Raw genomic sequence first — 20,885 nt, forward strand, 5'->3', positions numbered from 1 at the left:
TAAACGCGGGTACCAGCTACTTCTCTGTATCGTCGTACCGAACAAGGGGGTGTCTTGTTTTTGTATCGATGTCCGCAAAAAAAAGTGCGAAATATGACGGCGCACTGCCGTTATCGGTAACAATTCCAGCAATAAATCGGCGTAATTAACATCATGGTCGCACCGATGCTACGGTAACAGCAGAAACTACGAGCCCACAACCATGTCGATCGACCTAAGCATCGGTGAGTCTGTACTGTAGCACAAAATATTTTTCGGATCAACTTTACGGCGTTATTTTTCTGTGTACGTTTTCGCTACACGTGTTCCATCGTAGGGGCTGTCGGCGTGGTATTTAACGATTTTTTTTTTTTATTGTCATTACTTTCGCAGGCGCGGTGCCGGCGATCTACAAAGAAGTCCACGCTATCCTGAACCCGTCGGAAAGAGCCGAAGTCGACCGAGAACTTTATGGCAAACTCCTATCGTCGACGAACCTCCCGAAGTCGACATTAGAACAAGTCAGTATTTTTTTTCTTCCCCCTTTTTCTTTTGTTTTCTATTTTTACGCGTAGTTCCGTGTTGTGCTCGTAGGAAACGCCTCCTTCCCGTTGCCATTGTTATTTATAGCCTTTCTCCTTTTGTACGGATTGAAACGCTTCGATCGTTTCTCCCCTCACAAAACGCTGACCCCTATCCGCTTCATCGCTTCACCGAAAGAAAAAAAAAAAAAAAAAACGGCAAGAAAGTTTCTCCGGAGAAAGTCATTTGCGTCTATGACCAACCGACCGACGTCGTACCTACCGCTTCTGATCGTCTGGGAGAGTATGCGCGTGTCTGGCAAACCAGTCCGTCCAGTTCTTTCTAATGTCTCTTCTCTTTCTTTTTTTTTTCTACAACTTTGCCAGCCAAGTAACTATGGGGCAAAGCGTGGGTACGTGAGCACCTCACTCGTAAAATAAACGCCGCGTCACGTCTCTATCCGGACGCCCGATTGGCCGAGCGGGCCGGAGATAGTGGTGACGCGGCCCGTCCTCAGCAGCTGATTGGTCAGGCCGCCCGAAACCGCGATGACGTGGCGAACCTGAGGCACGTGATTGGCTGTGCCGGCATGCAGCTCCCGCTTTGGTCCATCAACCCCTTTTGGCGTTATCTTAGATAAGATTCCGATGTTGCATTGAACAATGTTATCTGGATATGTGGGTGGGATTAGAACGATTAAGCGAGGCAGCTTTTAAAGATAAGTGTGGTTTTCGCTGCCTTCGCTGCCCCCTTACCTGTATACCGAAGAAAAATGAAGTAATGCACGTTTGTGCTGTGAATGTTTAGCATCAACATTCCTGTTGTTCTTGTGGCTGGAATTTGACTCTGCTGCATTCATTCTCAAGGGGAGCCGTTTGAAGGACACCAGTGAGTTGTACGATTTCCTTGATAACACTTTGGTTTGCTTGGCTTTATTTGCTTTTTCATTTCTTGATATACAGCTCAACAGTTGTCTTAAAAAAAAGAAAGAGATACTTATTTCTTTAAATGAAAAGCTGAGGTGAACCATCTTTTGCATGTAGTTCGCTACACTAAAACAAAACTGTATGAAATTAGATGAAAAGATGATAGTAGGGATATGAAGGGAAAGAGAGATGTGCCAGAGGAAAGGAGGGGATCGACATTTCGACCAAACAGTCACGCGCGCCGTTCCCCTCCTTTCATCTGGCACCTCTCCTTCCCTTCATGTCCCTACTAATATACTTACAGTGCCCGGCAGAACCCTACATCTTGTGAGTAGAACATTGTTGAGGGACATGTTGTAGGAATTTTCCGAGCCCTCTGCATTAGGGTTCGTAACAAGTGTCAATGAAACTGATAATTGTGGTCTTGCATCATTGAGATGTGATACATATCCCCCACATGAATTTATGATCCAAGTTTGGAGCTTGTCATGTCACAAGATTCTAATTTAATAATTGTTTTCAACTGAACGCTTGAAAGGTTTATGGGGTGTTTTCACGCGACGTCAATCTGCCATCTTGCTATTAAATACAAATTTAATGGCGACAGATGAATCTTTGAAATACTTGCCTTTGACACGCACCAGACAGCTCATAGCAACAAAATGGTAAACATAATTAGGTACTAATTAAAAAATGTCAGATAAATCCTTGAAATGCTTGCTTGTACTGGCTGGTGTGTGCCGAGACAAAATGGTGACATCGGTGAAAACACCAGGATGCAGCAGAGGTTCCAACTTGTTAACAAACATTTTATAGTGTTCTTACAATGATTTTGAAATATGCAGGGCAGCCTAGCCACTCGTTGTCACCTGTTAACGAGTTATTGAACACACTTTTGATGAGAATCTGAACAATCGTCAAGTCACCCTGGTCATCTATCTATATGTACTAGGGTCTCTCTTGTTCAGCTTGCCTCTCAAGGACGGCCCCACATAAAACCTCATTATTGTGGAGTGTGAAAGATGCTCGACCAGTCTCGAGGTAACTACCGAGGCTCCAAAAAGGTACCCCCTGGGAGTCTACAGGAACTTTTAGGAGGCTTGAGGAAGGACCCATGGAATCCTTTAAGACTGTGTTTAGATTCTGAGAGTCTATGGCTACGGTTCCATGAGGTTCCTGTCCTTGATCATGGAGGGCTTGTTTAAATACCACAAAATACCACAAAAGCGCCCATCTCCTTCAAGCGCCCACTATTAACATTTCCCGAAATTGGGAATTCTGCAAATTGTATGTTAAATGCTTGACTTGACCGGACAAGCGTCCATGCCTACATTTGAAGGGCAACTCCGCTCAATTCTGAAAAAATTAGGCTTGCATGTGATTCCATTTTACAAAGCACTACTAAACAGCTCTACGTCTTCGGATTCGCGAAATGTGGAATAATATTTGTGTAATCTTAATTTAAACATCAGCTGATACCGAAACCGAAACTTCGGTTGCGTCAGGCAACATTGGTCTCGAGTCGTCAGAGTCATGGCCACGTCACGTCGAACCACATGGTCTTGTGATGTTCGTGGGGGCGAGGTTTAGGGCACGCGACGCGGGATGGCCCGGGGGAGTAGGGGAAGGGAAGAAGATGAAAGAGGAGAGGGGGAGCGGAGAAACAGATCGATACGCGCGCAGGGCAGCGCAAACTAGCTCATCCGCGTTCAGTGATCACGTGGACGCCGTTGAGCCTACAGCGGGAGGGGAAACTCATGACGTCATCGTTCAATTTCGCTCTGAGAAGTAAAAACAAACAAAACATGAGAATGACGTAGTCATGCTTCTGACATAGTGGTTCAACGTTGGCCGCTCCAACTCCGTCGCATTGACTGCACTGACGATTGTGCCTCATGTCGCATGCTAGAGTTGGTAGATTTCGGCGACTTGGCTCATATGAAAGTTTTCTGGCGAGTTTATTAAATATATAGACGGAATTAGATCGTAATATTTGACATGGGGTCTTCCTATATGATACTGAAGAGGGCTGCATAGTTTTCTAAATATCAAAAATGAAGCGGAGTTGCCCTTTAACCCAAATTTCAGTGAAAGTGGGGTGGGCGATCCCCCGGTATTTTACGGTAATGTCCTTGTGTCTAGCTTGCTTCAGTTTCCCAAAAATGGTTGCTTGCACATGTACGTCTGCTGTCTTTCAAAACTATGATGCAATGCTGTGGCAACTCCAATCTTCTCCACAATCTCAGTCGGCTTGCTTGAGGACATACCTGTCCTTGTAGCCCCGTTCGTTTTGTATGTCACTTTCTTATCTAATCCTTTTCCAGAACTGCCAATCGTACTGGGAAGGTGGGAAAGAGTTATCTGCTATGTTTGAGTCCGTGTTGTCTGATAATTGTAACTCTTAGCACTGTACGGCTCACAGCAACTGCATGCATCCACACTCTAAAATGCATTTTGAAAAAAACGAAAAAAAAAAAAAAAACAACAAAAAAACAGTGCTGTGTAGCGATATGGACTGTGAAATAATCTTGGTTATTGTTTGCACGTTGTTGTTTTGCTCTCTGGTTTTTTGTTGGTTTTTGTCCAGTTTCTTTTTTAGATACCGTTTTCAGAGTGGCTGCCGATGGCGATAACCTAGAATTGTGGAATGCGTCAGCTCCCAGGTGAAAAGTGGTCCAGCTGGATCATGGAACTGGATCCAATTGGATTAGGAATTTCCACCTTAATCTAGCTGGAACCAGTTGTATAATCCAGCTCCAGCTGAACTGATTTTCATCTGGGAGCCTACAAAACATGAGTTGTAATTCGGCCAAGACACTGTTAGGGACACTTATTTTACCAATTTATTTATTTCGGATAGTATCAGGGCCACAAGGGTATTTGGAAGAAACATAACAATACTTGTTCTTACAAGACTTGGTTGTTGCAGAAAGGAACAATGCTTTTGGCATTTGAAATTTGTACGTTTTGACAAGATAACATGTATCCAATCTAAAATGTACCTACATACCGTAAAATACTGGGGGAGAGCCCACCTCACTTTCATTGAAAACTGGATCGATCTATACTTAGTTTCACCTTATCCAGACGCAGCTGATGCTGCAAGCTGAGGGGACCAGTCAGACAGCATCAAAAGTGCACCACCATGGTGTTCATCATGTCTCTGTATGTGTTCTATCATGACTGAACCAATCATAAACAGAAAAGGCCCAGTGACTTGCGCTTTTGATGCTGCTTGATTTGTCTCGTAATATGCAGAGTTCCCGAGTTTGAAACACGTTAAAAATGGGCGCTTGGATGAAGTGGGCCCTTCTCCTGTATTTTATGGTATATTTTAATTATCCACATAAAGGGGGAAATTAGCGGTGCTCTGCAAGGAGCCAGACTTTTCTTTACTATGGTTTTTGAGGCGAATATGAGTATAGCTGTCTTCTGCTTGAGGACAACACTGAACTCAAACGTTTTGATTTCTAATAATCTTGCCAATGAGTTGCAAGTCGAATAAATACCATTGGCAGCTACAAAGTCGATAACCGCCGCTCTTCACCGTCTGCAAGGACACACTGTTGCCATTATTCCTGGGCCTTTTTCTTTCGGATTTATTCGCCAAACGGTTTGGCGAAATCGTCGGTGTTTTTTCCGAGTCAAGGATAAAGACGACGTTTCTTTTCGTTTTTTCCCACAGGTGTGGGAACTGTCGGGCGCCAGGGTGGGACCGGTGACGCGGACTAGCCTCTACAAGAGCCTAGCCCTCCTGGCATTGGCACAGCAAGGGAAACAGCTCGACGACAAGTCCCTCGCCAACCTAGAAGGTGTGTCTTTCTTGGACCTGGGCAGGGGCGACCCGAAGCTATGCGAAGAGCAAGTTCGTCTGCTTCTTTAAATTTGTAGGGGTTGTGGTGACATCAGCACGTCGAGCTCCGATTGGCTGATTGAAGGGTAGTGGGTAGACCTGCAAACAAGTTGCCTTGAGATCGACCCACTATACCTCAATCAGAGCCAATCGGAGCTTGACGTTTTGACGTCACTACAACCCTTGCAAAAGGAAACAAAGTTGTGCTCTGCATTTTGAGGTACTATACTCTGTTGCGGGTTAAGATAAGCAGGATGAGCACATCCCGCAGAGCTCTCCACCCTTTCCACTTTAGCAGGGTGAATGCTGGAGAGAGGCAAGCCCACTCACATCTTTTCCAGCGTTCTCTCTGCCAAAGTGGAGAACGGGGGTGGCTCTGGGGGAGTAGGATGTCCTGCATATCGTAACCTGCAACAAAGTTTAGTGTATCGTGTCCATATGTATACCGTAAATACTCAATTGAACGCCCACCTGCTACGAAGAGATATATGGTGAAAAATGTCGGGTGGGCGACGTCCTACGGAGATGCTGTGGCGAAAGTTTGTAAGAAATAAGTGACGAGCATGGCGGCACCCCTTGTTAAACCGTGTAACACGGGAGCTGGCACTGCAGATCACCGGTGTAGCCAGGGGGAAGAGGGGCCTGCGGAACCGTTGGAGAGATGATTAATTTGTTGTTTTTGCGCGGGTTCTTTATCTTCCATTGAACGATTCGCTTCTCGCTCGGCGCTTTTATCGTTTTTCGGCGATTCGAGGAGCAACTTCTTCGACGTGTTTCCTCCAACAGCAGTGCCGAGCCCGTCGCTGGGGACTCCGTTGGAGCTGCGGGAGCATCTGGGGCTTGGACGGAAGATGAACCTGGACGTGCGGACCGGCGCGGACCCCCGGATCCTGGGCCTGAGCTACGGCGAGCTGCTGGCACAGGACACCATCCGGGTGGCACTGGTCCCCGAGAAGAAGGGGCTCATTCTCAAGCACGTCGTCTACGAGGTCTCTAGTCAGGTGGGCAGCGACCCCCTCGCCTTAGCGTCCGGTGCTCGCATGCCTTACTACGAAGAGCTTTTTCAGAGTACCCTCGGAGGGTAACCCAAGCTCCTGAATCTCCTTGATTGCTCGTGCCACAAAATTAAGTGTTTTCCCAGTTTGAGAAGTGTTGACGTGAAACATTCTTTGTCAATCCCAAAAATGAAGCCCGGATAAAAGCGTGGCCGCTTGGCTTGACACTGATTGGTTGGCGGATGGGAGAGGAGGAGTGAGGTGCTTGACACCAAGTGGTTAACAGGGAGGTCATGTGACCGGGGGTGGAGTGATGAGGGGTAGGCGAGGTGGGAGAGGACGAGTGGGTGAGAAGGTTCTGGAAGTTAACCGGGTTTATCATTTCAAGTGTACATATGCCAAGCGTTATATTACCCGACGAAGAGTGCCGTGAACGTAAGCGTCTGGCTGGGCAGGCTTGACGTGCTGCTAAACGATAATATAAATGTTTTTGATGCTGGAATGTTTCACATATTAAACAGAATTGCCTAGCAATTTGCAGTACATTTTTTAGCAGACCTAATTAAGCCAACCTATGATGCATAACTGTGAGCCAGACAGTTCCTTCCATGTACATTATTTTCTACAGGGCTCTATGCTGTTTTTTTTGCATCACTACCTAATCTGGGAGGGGTTCCCTGGCTGCCAATATATAGAGTTTATAGATTCGTCAAAATCGAAAAGTTTGAAAACCCCTGGGTCAGAAAGGAACAAATTCCACACGGTTTCCAAATCCTCCGAAACGCCGTGCGGAGTCTTTGCAAGCCCTGGATTTTCCCCGTTCTGTAAGAATAAGCTACAGGAGTGTCGGGAATTCCCCACCTGGAGCTCCTAATCGGCTGTCCGGATCTCTCGTCTTGCGCCCGACCGAAACTTAAAGGCGGCTCTTGGCCCCTCTTCCTCGCGGGGGGTTCATTCTTTCGCCGCAGAGGTACCAGTCGTGCGTGGAGCGGCGCTACAACGACTTCGTGGCACTGTTCGACGTGCTCCTGCAGCGGTTCCCGTACAGGGCGGTGCCCCAGCTGCCACCCAAGCGGGCCATGGGTGAGCCGCTGCTTTTGCTCCCGCGCACGGGTTGGTGCTGAAGGTTGCTGGGCTGGAAGAAACGGGGACTTGGCGCATAAAGGTTTGCTAGACTACCGACTACGAGAGCCCCTTTGTCGTCGACTTGGGGTTTGGCCAAGGCTAACTATACACAGCTCGCACACACGTCCTGTCGGCGGCCATTGTTGTGGCCTTGCTGTTGAGCGCATACCTTACGCAGCTTATGTTCCGCACTGCCGAATTTGTTTCGGACGGGACCCCGGTGACGTCACGTGCAAGCCACGTGTGCTTGGCGTGAACTTTTTTTGCAGTAGTACACTGTTACAGGTAGCGTAGCTTCCACAGTGCTGTAGCCCGTACTGCTGCAAGAGCACGTGGCTTTCGTCTCTCGTCTTGTTTGCATGTGCTCTCGTGCGAAGGCGACGCTAAATGCTAAATGCACGTGCTGGTGCAAGCAGCTTTGACTATCTAAGTGCTGCGAAATCTATGCTAGCCTTGACAATGTGGCCCTACAAAAGTTAACGCCAAATATAGCTTTTCGAGGTGCATACGAGCGTTGAAAATGGCTCTTCGACGTGACTGGCGTAGGGGATGTGTTTGAATGCTGCCGTATTTGATGGGCCTTATTTGGACATACGTCTAGCCGGCACTTCTCAAAGTAATCAGTGTTCATCCTTTTTTTTTTTTATAGTCCAACATATGTAGATAAATGAACCATACTTGATCAAATGAAACAGAGACTACGAAGCCGCTGAAAGACAAAATATTTGGCGGAGCCGGGATTTGAACTCCGGGTTTCTCAATATCCAGTTGGGTATGCCGACCACTACACCTTGTCTTTCTGGCATTTCCTCTTTGTCTTATTAATGCACAGAAACAAAGTGTGTCCAGTCAGATGTGTTCTGGAAGCACACGGTGCTGTGTGGAACGCAGTTTCACACGGCACCGTGTGGAACTGCGCCTTACCGTCCCTGTTTGTCTTTTCATGTGTACTATATATTATTTTTTGTTTATGACCTTTAGAGGTACTATCATCATCTGCAGGAATCAAGAGCCACGTTTGAATATATGCGATGGGTACTTTCATCGTCCTATGTGGTCTCCAAAGAGGAAATAATCGAAAATATTTGGATGAATGAACCGCACTTGATCGAATGAAACAAAGTCTACGAAGGCTCCGAAATGTAAAACTGGGAAAAGTAAGGGAGAAAGTAGAGATACTGCGTCTGAAAAAAGTAACAGATAAGGTTGATATCAATAAGGTGGAAACGTGAAAACTGTCAAATCGCCCTTTGTGACCAGTCATGTGCTTGAAGACTGGTATTGGTCTTGGCCTGCTTTGCAGAATCAAAATAGAATCTGTATGGCCAGTTTTTATAAATGTCGGCACAAATTTTTAGAAGGGTGGCACTCAGTTGGTCGTACAAGGGTTTAGCGAACAAAGTGCTGCTTTGACCTTACATCAAAAGACACTTAAGCGAATTATGACACTGCGAATCGGCGTGTATGAGTGGGGTAGGTGGGTTAACATTTTTGTGATGAGCTGCTGCGAGGGAGCGTGAACAAGATGGCCGGGTGGGTAGACGCAGAGCCGTACATAGTCTGGCCATCCATTGGGAAGTACAGTCTAAGCCCATTACAACAGACCTGATTACAGCAGACATTTGGATATAACATACTGATTTGTGAAGTTCGGTTGGTTTTCCTCTACATACCGTTGACTCAACTTCATATCTGCACACAACATACTCCTCTTACAACAGACCAAAATCTTGGTCAAAATCAAGGTTTGTTATAACGAGCTTAGACTGTATAGGAGGCAAATCAGGAGGCGCTATTGGCCAAAAGCAGGCTGGGCATGTTCCAGGGCGCGTTCACAAACTCAAACGTGACCAACCAGAAGCCGCGAATAATACCCTGGCGGTGGTCGCGAGAAACAAAATTAGTAAGTGCATCAGAGTAACTCTCGCCGACTGTAAATATAATGCATATGGTGTTTCGATCGTGGCACGTAATTTGTATGCCAGCCGCGGAGGACTGAGCATCTGCCGTCCGAGCAAAACAGAGTTTGAGCATCACATTCGTTTCTTCCATCTTTTTGCATGATCATGATTGAAACAAAACATCATCATATTTTCACCCATGAAGATTTACTATATTTATCTCATGTGCACTTATTAAAAGTGTTCCTCGCTGCCACCGCTAGGTGATTATTTTCGGCTTCTGGTTGGCCAATAGAGCAAATGTCCAGCCTTCTATCTGTATTTGGCGTGTGCCCTGGCTCTGCCTGCTCCTCCCTTCCCCTCCCATTGACCAAACTCTCTGTTTATACAGATCTGGGTTAACGTGCCCCAACAATACACGTCGTTCACTGAAACGGCAATTCGCTCAAATGATCGCTGTTCGCTAAAACGCGATTCAGCAAAACTTGATTGGCTCGTGCGATATGGACCCGTTGTAGAAAACTTCAGGCCCAATCTGTGGGAATCTGTTTTGACAAAATTGATCCCTTCTGTACTCTCGATTAGGTTTCGTTGATCTAACATTTAATCATCATTACCCCAATGTTTAGGGAATTCAATCCCGAACAAAGTGCTCTGTAGATTACAATTGCGTTTCCTAAAAGTTGTTAATTTACAACCTTTTTTTTTCTCCTGCGGTGGCAATGACGACACAGCGGATTCGCAGTTCATAGAAGAGCGGCGGAGGGCGCTCAAGCGGTTTCTCACCCTGGTTGCACGGCACCCAGTGCTTGCCTCGGACAAAGCAGTCAGCATTTTCCTCACCTCCAGCGGTACAGTAAGTTGCGTGTCACTTCTGTTGTAGCCGTACCCTTATAAGCATACTCCAGATTTAGACAAGCCTGTTTCAATTGTACCGTGGCCCCAACCATCGTGAAGCGTCTGTCATCAAGAATAAGAAAACGAGATACAGCCATCTTGCAGACGAAATTCATGCCCAATCCCTACTACCATGTTGAATTAACCTGAGACTGGTGTAGAGAAGAAACATCAAAACGTTTTGATATTTCTTCTCTAGCCCAGTCTCAGGTTAATTCAACATGTTTAATATTCACCAGTTTGCCAACACCTTTACAATTTTTTCTATGATAATCTCTACAAGTTCCATGTTTTTGTAAAGGTGAAAAACACCAATTGTGTGGACTGCTCTTATTTTTTTTTTTCAGCATCAGCATTTTTTTTCAAATTTGTAAGGGTATTCGTGGGCATAAAAGTTTACCTCATAGGTCAGTGCTTCAATTGAGCACTTTCCGCCACGCACCAGTAGATTTGATGACAGCCCTTCGATTCTAGGAGAAAGACGACACAAGCCAGTGATCGTTTCTTTGTTCTAACGGTGTCGTGCTGTACATTACCTGCACAAATATTTTTTTACGAGTGAAGGGTTTGTCACACTAACATTCTTTGTGCTGTGTGACGTAGGGGATGCCCTTCTGCCCACCTTTCTGGGTACAATAAAACATTGCATGAGCCCACCATTAGGGGATATCTCAAAGTAATACTAATTGTTTTTTCGACCATTTCCTGCGAGAATTCGACTCTATACTGTAGCTTCACTATAACAGAGTCTCACTATGCTATAGTCTCACGATGGCGGTCTCACTGTGGCAAGGTCTCACTATGTCTAAATTTAGTGTGGCAAAGCTTCGTTAAACAAAGCTTCACTATAGTGAATTTCTCCCTTCTTTTATATATTTTTATCATAAAGATATTCCACCGTAGCAGTGTTTCATGTGCCAAAGTACCATTCTCCAGACGTTCACGTCGAGCGAGTCCACCGAACATTGCTCAAGTACGGTGTTGCATCTATTTAGTATTCTAGAGCATACTAGAAGTTTTACGTTCTGTTGCTAAAGTAAAGCAGTCGCTGAAACCCGAGCGAGGGAATGCTAAAAGGCGAGTTACATGCCATAGAATAGATTTTCACTCTGCTTTCGTAGCCTTCCTTAGCTGACATGGTCACAGATCATGCTGTCCCACATCACGTAGTTCAGACGGTGTGACGTTGTTTCGAAGGTGTTTGGATTTCAGACTTAATTAACACGGCGTCGAGCCATTCTTCTTGATCACCGTATTCGTCGGGCGATTGCATGCAGGACGTGCAGACGAGGCTCAAGGACCACTTCCGGAACCTTCCTGACGAGTTCCTGACCAGCGAACTGGCACGGAAGTCGGACGTGAGTGCTTCACCTTTGCGCCATCTTCGCAAGAGACCCCTTTCAAAAGTGGGCGCCATCTAGTGGCTGCTGTGCAAATTGCTTGAGTCCGCCATTGTTTGGGCACACACTCCAAGCGTGTATTGGACGCCAGGGTTACGTTGGTGTCGGGCACGAACTCTGCTTGGCCCGAAAAGGAGGCACTTTGTCGGAGTTCGGCGACGACTTGAATCTAACCGTACGCTTCATTCCCAAAAGGTGGCGATTGCCAATGTTGCTCGACGGCCTTTCGGAAAGGGTCTAGTGTGATGTCGTTGAGCGGAAATCGAGAGGCCACAAACAGGGACGCGGTCCCCTTCTGTCCACAAACGGGGACGTGCGCACCGACTCTTCTTTTGTGGGTGGTGCGCGACAGGAGTTGGTGTCCAGCGACGCGACGGTTCAGTTTGCGGTGGTGCGGGAGCAACTTCGTCAGGTCTACGTCTGCCTGGGCCAGCTGAGGGACGCTGCCTACCGGATGGTGGACCGATCCAAGAGCGCGGCCGTGGACGTGCTCGTGATTGGACGAGAGTTTGCGTGAGGACCCTCTGTTTTAGTTTTTAAACTATTTTGGGTAATAATAATTTGAAAGGGGCGTTTTCTTTCTTTTATTTTTACAAAGCAGGAATGTTTTATTTATTAGGGCGAACTCTGGTCTAGTTGTAGAAAATGTTGAGTGGACTGGAGCTTCTTTGTTGATCCGGTTTTGTTGGCTCTAGCGTTGCCAACTCCAGCTTTGCCAACTTTTGCTTTGCTGAACTATATAACTTTGCTGGAATGGAACTTTGCTGGACGAGGATTTTGATTTTGACAATGAAGCCTTGTTGAAGTAAAAGCCTTTCATAACCAAAGTCTTAATCTATTTTCGAGCAATCAGCGGAGTTCTTTCAGGTGAAGGTTTACAGCAACATGCTCTTCCCATTTCTGACAAACTTGAGTGCAACATAGGCTAGTGGTACTTACTCCTTTTTTAAGTCGGAAGGTTGTAGAAAGAAAGGCCTCTCGTCATTCCTTCAAAAATGTGGGTGTTGGTTCCTGTTCTGACATAACACCAAAACCGTGTTGCTCTGCTCGCCTGGGTCAAACAGGCAACGGAACAGGTGGCAATCCAACAGCTGGGTTTTGTACAAATCGCAGGACGCTAAGTAACATCTCTAAGTTGGAATCTGACTGGGGGACCGGAGGCAACGAGGCCTGGAACGTGCTGCAAAGGGCTCTGCGTTCGCTCCAGAACCTTTTCACCCCAGTGCACGAAGCGCACTCTGAACAGGTGAGCCCGGACCCGACATCGGCGTAATCCACAGTGCAGAAGTCCAGAAACAACCGAGAACTCGTTGCTCGGTCTTCTGTGCAGTTGTCTCTTGTCCATTTGCGGTAGAAGAACTGCCTTATGTTTTATTGCCCGACTTGGGAGTGTAATGAATATCGTACCTCTCCAGCAACTCGCTGTAGATACGGCGGGACCAGTCTCTTTGGTGGGCTTTATTCAAAGTTTACATGCGGATGCAAACATAGCAATGGGGTGGTAACCTCTATGGTATTATGTCGGTGTAGCGAATTGGGCTAGTTTTGTAAATAGTAGTGGTACCTGTTGCTAGGCAACACCACTACACTTTTCAAAGCAGATTGAAAAAGCCTTCATAGTTTTTTTTATTGCAGAAATGTGTTTTGAGTCGATTGGAATACAGTGCCATTCGATCCGAATTCTAAATTTTAAGTATTTGTACCTCCATATTTTTTAATTTTTTTTTTTGCATAGTCGCGATTTGTGTTAGTTGCTGTTCTTGTACGAAGGGTAACATGGTGTGACTGTGCATGTTTTTATTTTTTTTACAGTCTCTGCACGAAGAGGAGGAAGTCTTGGAAGAATTGAATCTGTTCCTGGACCTATTGGTTGCCTACAAGGTAAGCTGGCGGCAGCGGGAAATGTTTGTGAATGCTCAATGTTTCATTACGGGTGGAACCAGCTGAACAATGAAGGAATGGATCATAACCAACTAGCTCAACTCATCCCCATAGTAACTCAATGTTTGTCACCAGCTGCCTATTTGCAAGTATAAGAGCCATCTCTCAAGGTTGTACACATAATGACGATGGGCCATTATAGCTAGTAAACACAGGCGTCGGGTAACACTTTACGAAATAAAGCAAGAGATGGCAAAACACGGCATTCGTCAAATGCAAAAGCCTAAGAAAAAAATACACCACACAATTTTAAAATAGAAGTGCCCATGCAAGAGCGCATATGTAGATCTGTGTTATACCGAATTCGCACTGTTCTCAGGTGCAGGTATTTAGTGCCCCAGTATCATCATTCATCTAATTCTACTACCAATCATGCAGTATTGATGTACCATTACCATCAGAGAGAGAAAAAGATTGTGGTATTCTATTGCCTGCTGCTACCCTTTCATGATGCCTCTAATTACTGCCTAGGAACCTCAGTAACTGATTAAGAGAGCACGTAAATCAACAGGACAATCTCCTCTCTCTCCAGGCACTGTGCGACCGCCACGAGAGCGGGGTGGTTCTCGGGCACCACAAGGCCATCAACCGGATGGTGAAGAAGTCGACAAATTCTTTTGGGGCGGTGAGTCGGCACTTTTCACCTTCCGGGAAGTTGAACCGGGACACAACAAAGTCGTACTGGGGGTTCAAGGCTTCGTTATACCAAAAACCTAAATACACTGAAGTTTTTTTGTTTGTTTTTTTCGGGCTACAAAAAATTTTTGCCAATGTTAAGCGCGTTTAAACGAGCCGTGACCGACGCTCATGATCCAAGATGTCCGACTTCGACCTAGCAAGAGGCTAGTCACCAGGTCCGCACAACTGGGCATGCATGCAGGACACTGGGGGTTACCGTGTTTGCACAATTCTGACGCACACTTTTTTTCGCTAAAATCGGTATCCAAAACTACATGCGCGATACAATCGAAACCAAGAACCGAAACTCCAATACTCGGTATAAGGTGGCTAGCCCCATCGCCATCGTGACCGTTTGTTTTACATTCGCCATTTTGGTATTTGTGTAACGTGCATTCTTTCGCATCTATGGACTCTTGTCTGCTGTTTTAAGATGGAAAAACAAGAAATTCCACTAGGAGGTTTTATTTAAACAAAAGGCCATCACGCTGGCAGGAGAAGATAACAACGGAGCAACACCGCGTGGCCTCGCAATCCCAGTGACCCGACAAGCTCGCAAAGTGTCGTTTGGAAGACGACCCTCCCAGAGGCGACGTTTGCGCATTCGTACAAGCTCAAAAGCAAGGGTTATCTCTTTGGACAGCGAAGAACCATCGTCGGACTCGGACAACGGCGACTAGTGCACGCTATTTATTTTCGTGTTGGCGTGCATTTCATGAAATCTGTTTTATGAGGTATATGTTCAATCTTCATTATTTTACCTGCGCAGTAGAATCGGCACCAATTTACTAGGTATTTAAATATCTGAAAGCAAAATCTTCCTGCGCAATAGAATTGGGGGCACGTTAGAATCGTGCAAACACGGTCATCCCTGACGAAGGACTCGCCAAGGTCTAGCCTCCGACGGCCTAGATGATGTTGAGGGCTGTGCCAAAAAATAATTTTAGTGTTAAAAATAAAAAAAAAAACACTTAGTTCTTTGGCACTGCCTAAACGTAACTTTTTTGTTAGTGGATACTACACGGCAGAAAAAATAAGCAGACTCTCTTAGGGAAGCTTGTTCCTGGGTGAGGATGGCAGGGAGGAGCTTCACTTGTCTCGCCTTAAGTCAAAGCCAAAGCACGGCCAAGGCCAAAGCAGCCAAAGCCGTTCTCTCAGTGTCGGCGACTGCAGTGCGCTTCCTTTTTGTCACTCGCCACACCCGTGGCTCTTTCTGCCTCCAGGTGGATCCGATGAAGCAGGCGCAGGAGCTGGAGCACAGGACGCAGTTTTCCCTGCACTGCGTGCACCTGGAGAGCCAGCTCGTGTACGCCCACATGGAGGCGCTGGCAGGCATCACCAAGGCCCTTGTGCGCATCCAGGCCGCCGGGCACTCCAAGGTGGGCGTCTGGGCCACAACCTTTTTAAGACACAGATTCCCAAACTGGGTTTCAAGGAACACGGCGGATTCCCCAAAGTGCCCTCGCACTTCCCCAGAGTTCCTGAAGTTCCTCGGCCGTCCGTGCCCCAGAGTAAAGCGACGGTCTAAGCGCTACACAAACGAGCTGCTCGTTGATGTGTTACTAGTATGAGCTAGGAATGTGCAAATGGTGATTTTCTTTCGGTTTGAGGTGAATACGAAGCAAATAGTTTATTTGTACAATTAATTTCTAATCAAATCGAATAACTTCGATGCGAAGCTGTCAATGGTCGCAGTAGAGAACCCTCGAGACTAAGAAAGAAAAAGAAAGCACAAACACGACAAGATCTACCAGGACCTTGTCGTGGCATGATCGTTCACCAGCTCGCCTGTGCGTTGGCTCTTATTTCAAGACAGTCACGTCCCGTTAAGGGGACACGCGCCAGGGAAAAATATATTTTGTATTATTTATGATATTGTAATGAAATTTTAGTTTAAAGTGTTTAATTTTGTCTGTATAAATCTGGTGTTAGATTTGATAAAGCTTGTCTTTTTATGTGTACAACCCAGATTTTATTTAAAATAATTGAAAAATAGCAAAATTGACATTTCAAGGGGCTCACAAAAAATTCCTAAATTTTTTATAAAAAAAAAGAAAAAAAAAAAATTTTAGCCAAACCTAGATAGTTTTTATTCTAAAGTTAATGCATGTCAAATTTGGCTGTGATAGGACAATATTAAGAACAGAAATTCCTGTGCACAAACTGTGAAGATGCCCCAAAATTACATAAAAAGAACACATTTGAATATGACCATAGATGTGTGGCTATACTCTTTCGCAATGCGGAAAATATTTCGGTAATAAATTTCGTTGAAAAATTGAAGCCATAGAAAACTGCAGTGGAGAGGAGACGGCTGGGCCTGTTTGTCAATGTAAATGTGAAGGTAAGCAACATCATAACTTGAAGAACCATGCAGAGAAAAATGGCTCAAATTCAGGCCGTTCTGGGTTGCCTGGAGGTCTTCAGATGCGAATTTGGCTAATTTCACGATTATAATCGGCACTTCTAATTTTTAGACATCATATATAAAGATTAAAAAGTCATTAAACATCATAAAACCCAAAATCAAAGTTTGTGCAAAATATTGCTGTTTTTGACTTGCATCTCCCCTTAATATGGACACGTCATTGCCTCCCAAAAATTGTCCATAATAAAAGTCAAGATCACAAATAATACAGAAGCGGGGCCACAAACAACAGTTTATTTAAGGAGAAATTTCCACAGACGGTTTGATGTTAGCTATTAGAATTGCAATCCGCAGTAGATTCAAGAGTGTAGACTTGTTGCTCCTATGTTTATTGCTACTTGCGGTCCGGCCGTGGTTGGTGAACTAATTTCAAGTATGTAATTCCTCGTTTAAACAAAGTCAACGGGATGGCAAAAAAATTCGATACAAGCGGTAAATTCGATAAAAGCGAGAGCCAGAAGAACAGCGATAGTAGCTTCTAAGTTGGATGGAAACACTGCAGAACACCGACTGTGTGTTTAATCGAACAAACCTTGGTTACGACCAACTCGCGGCAGCTTTACCGAGTAAAAAAAATAATCTAGTAGAGTTTGCCGATATTTTTATTCGGGCATCAGTTCTTCCCGAAGTGCTCCACGCATCGCAAAAAAACTGTCACCGCCGCTGCTCTCCGCTTTGTTTCAAAGCAGCCATAAGATGTTTTGCATCTGTGCAGTCATTGGCGTTTCCCGAGGTGCCTTTCCAACGTCGCTTCGTGTTTACGCTGGCCGCACGCAAGGTCTAGGACCGCAGCATTCGTGGCAGGGGCAACAATGGGAGTGTCCGCATTGACAAGCGCGAACGAATCAAAGTTATCATCGGTGGCTTCGCCAACACATTTGCACACACTTCTGTAAAGATCGTTGCAGCAACTGCAGCCCTGAGAATCATTCGCCGGCTCAGCAAGCATCCTCGCAAGAAAATCCGACATGCTTAAAGCAGTTGGTGATCTTTCATGTTTGGGTCACGGGCGCGCTTTCTCTTGCATGAGGAACTTGTTAAACCCGTTTAACACATTGCTTGTTCTTCGAAATGGTGGTCAGTGTCAAACAGCCGATGCTGGAATGTCGAATTCTTTGGCAATTTTGGGCTTGGGCCGGACACTTTTCTCAGCCTTGCAGATCTAAGCGACTTTCCGTAAACACTCCCAATCTCCCAAACGACACACGTGTGTGTGTAGTACGCTGCAAGCGTACGTGTTGAGGGCTCTCGAAGAGATGATCTCCTCCGGGCTCCATCGCTCCTTTGACGCGATTCCGACTAGAGTCGGGCAGCATCAGCTGCGGGCGCCACGAGTGGCGTCGGAGCGGGGACGCTGCTCCCTGGCTGCGTCGGCTCATCAGCATCGGAAGCCGCACTCTGTGCGCTCTGCCCTCCGTCACTCGTTTATTCCCTTTTCTTGTTTGCTATTTGCTTCGGGGGAGAAGGGAGAGGGAATCCAAGGGTCTTAGTGCGCCTCCATGTAGGCTTGCATACTTTCGACACTTCGGCCTTTGTAATAAGCGTGTTCGGCAGCCGGTACACTAAGAATAATCTTCGGTCTCGACCACGTTGAACTTCAATGAAAGCGATAATTCGAAATAAGCAATTTCGTTATAACGAGGGATTACTCTACGCACTGCATACAATTTTCGTAATTTTTTTAAAAATCTGAATTAAGGTATGTTTTGCAGCACTTCGAAAGACTTCTAAAATATTCGGAGTTGCCGAGTAACCCTATTCGATTCAAACTTCGAATCAAATATGGCTGTATTCGCTTCGAGAATCGGAAGTTTCGAATATTTGCACAACCCTACTACATGCGCACCAAGTGCTCTCATGCTCTGTTCGCCCCTAAGCTGACAGTGTGGTGCAAGCCATCTGCTCATTAGACCACTCGCGTGCCCATCTTTCGCAATGCGATCGTGCTTCTGCCTGCACTCAAGCGGAGAGGGCGGGGTCAGGTGTTGAAAGGGAGGCGGTCGATTGGTAGGCAAGCGCGTAGCTCCCACTGGACCGAAGGCTTGGGGGCAAACGGAGCACGGTAGGCACATTATTAAGGTGAAAGCCTCGTATGTGTCACCATTCAGTCGACCTTCAAAGTCTTCGAGCGAAAACATGTCGCCGACACAAAGGGTACCAAAACGTTTACGTGACCACTCGGGCAAATTAGAGGCAATGAAATTAAAAAGGATGACAAAGCGAATTAAGAGGAATCAAAGTGAATTAATAAGGACTACAAAGCGAATTAAGAGGAATCAAAGTAAAGCAAGAGGAATTATAGAGAAAAGCAATCAAAGCTAATTAAGGCAAATTAAGTGGGTGACTAAGTGAATTAAGATGATGACTCAGCAAATTAAGCTGACTAATTAGAGTGGCTTTGTGAAGAAAGAGAACATAAAACAAATTAAATCATGTGCCTGTCTTTAATACATCAGTGCTTGGGCTTTCGCCTTAAAGTCGTCTAGGAATAACACAAGAGACCCTGTGAATTTTTGTTCATGTGGTCTGTAGGTTTGTTTACTGTTTTATTGCATCGGCACTAAGACCCATAAGGCGTTCCTCATATAATAATTGGTTCCTTTAGATCAGAAAGAACCCCTGGTGGACGGAACGATGATCGGACACATCTGATGAGCACCAGTCGAACACATCCGAGTAGTGGGTGATGCAGAGCCCATTTGATTTTGAGATGGGCTGGGACCATTTTTCGAGAATTATAAGAACCCTATTTGTAAGAAATGAGTGGGTTTCAGTTCCTGATAAAGTCTGGACTCTAGACCCAATTTATGTCAACTCGGTAGTGGCCCCACTCCTGATGGCGTTAGGAAATAATCGTGGCAGTTGAATTTCTTGCCAGCTGCATGATATACCCGATATTGGGTCAACATTAAACTTGAACTAGGTCACCAGTATTTTCACTCTAGGTTTCTGGAGTTGCTTGCATCTAGGTAGCAGGTGTTGTAACTCTAGTTTGCGAGCATTGCTAGTCTAGGTTGTAGTTGTAACTAAATTGTCGTTTTTTTTTTTGTTTTTTTTTTGACTCTGCCTTTTTAGTTGGGTGCACTCTGGAACAGCATGGCGCCTGCAGTGTCCAACATGATTCCCAGTGCCAGCACCCCGGTCCCGCGGTGAGCCACGGTGCCGAAGTTTCGTCGCTGGACCCTTTCGAATTATGGCGGCGCCCTTTCAAGCTCGAAAGCCTGTCTGTGCGAGCCACGTTAACGCAAAGTTTTGTGTCTGTGTCATACCTCAAGCCTCCCCCAAAAGGTCACACTTGGCATCTGCAGATGTTTACGGGTACCTTTCATCCTCTCAAAAGCAGCATTTTGTAACGGCATTAACGGTCGTCAAAAACGCAGACGTGCGAGCATCGGGAGCAGACGACACTCGAGCACACAGTAGTTGAACAGGATGCTATCATTGGCGAGAGAAACTGATGCTTGAGGGCACAATTGCAGAAGACGTTGGAAAGCATTGGATACATAGACGTTTGATCCGAGTGGTGGGAGCAGACGACCTTGTAGCATACGACGCTGGAACTCGCAACAGTGTGGTGGAATGCGGTCGTGAGTGAGAAAGACTCGAATCGTGGGTGAAGACAGACACTTGCAAGCAACATTAAAAAACACCGGGAATGTTTAAACTCGGGTGGGAGGTGACGGGATCCCTTGAGCACTTCTTAATGCGACAAAAATTCCAGGAAGCATACGACAAACACTTGCGCTGAAGGCCAGATACATAGTACTGCGGCGGCAACTTGAGGATTACTCTGGATTACGAGAGGACAATGCAGTGCGTGCAAAGAGCTTGTACAGTGGACACTTTTACATTATTTATAGTGTGGCTCACGCCACCGTACAATGGCGCATACAGGCCAAGCTATGTGCAAGCATGTGGCAAGTGCAATGACAGAGAAGTCAAGACACGTTTTACTGAGAAACGTGCCTGGAAATACCGGTGTCTTTGTAAGCGTTGTTTTTGTGGTTACAATTCTTCTGGAGTTACCTCAAGAGGTGGATTGTTGTATACCGAGTGTGTTAGGACGTCGAAGAGTTTGTAAGGTCGCATTTTTTCAGACTTGCAGGCCGTGCTGGTGTTGACTGCACACATTCCAGTGTTTAAAAGGGACTTGTTCCACAACCTGCTGTGAGCATTTTTGGAAATATATAGTATTTTTTCATGGCAGTTACAATAAAAAAAAGTATATTTCTAGTTATCA

The 20,885-nt window shown here is 45.8% G+C and overlaps 1 protein-coding gene across 1 annotated transcript; it reads left to right on the forward strand.

Moving 5' to 3' along the window:
• The first annotated feature begins 18 nt into the window (after positions 1 to 18).
• Positions 19 to 20,885, forward strand: LOC8028601 (sorting nexin-8). The gene is made up of 13 exons (XM_029981085.4): positions 19 to 224; positions 373 to 500; positions 5,113 to 5,239; positions 6,067 to 6,281; positions 7,244 to 7,358; positions 10,036 to 10,157; positions 11,476 to 11,556; positions 11,951 to 12,111; positions 12,712 to 12,844; positions 13,411 to 13,479; positions 14,072 to 14,164; positions 15,441 to 15,596; positions 19,721 to 20,885. The coding sequence occupies exons 1-13, from the start codon at positions 203 to 205 to the stop codon at positions 19,796 to 19,798; spliced, it is 1,500 nt and encodes a 499-aa protein (XP_029836945.3). The 5' UTR covers positions 19 to 202; the 3' UTR covers positions 19,799 to 20,885.

The sequence above is a fragment of the Ixodes scapularis genome, unplaced genomic scaffold (assembly GCF_016920785.2).
Source record: "Ixodes scapularis isolate PalLabHiFi unplaced genomic scaffold, ASM1692078v2 PGA_scaffold6__148_contigs__length_123643588, whole genome shotgun sequence".
Taxonomy (NCBI): Eukaryota; Metazoa; Arthropoda; class Arachnida; order Ixodida; family Ixodidae; genus Ixodes; species Ixodes scapularis.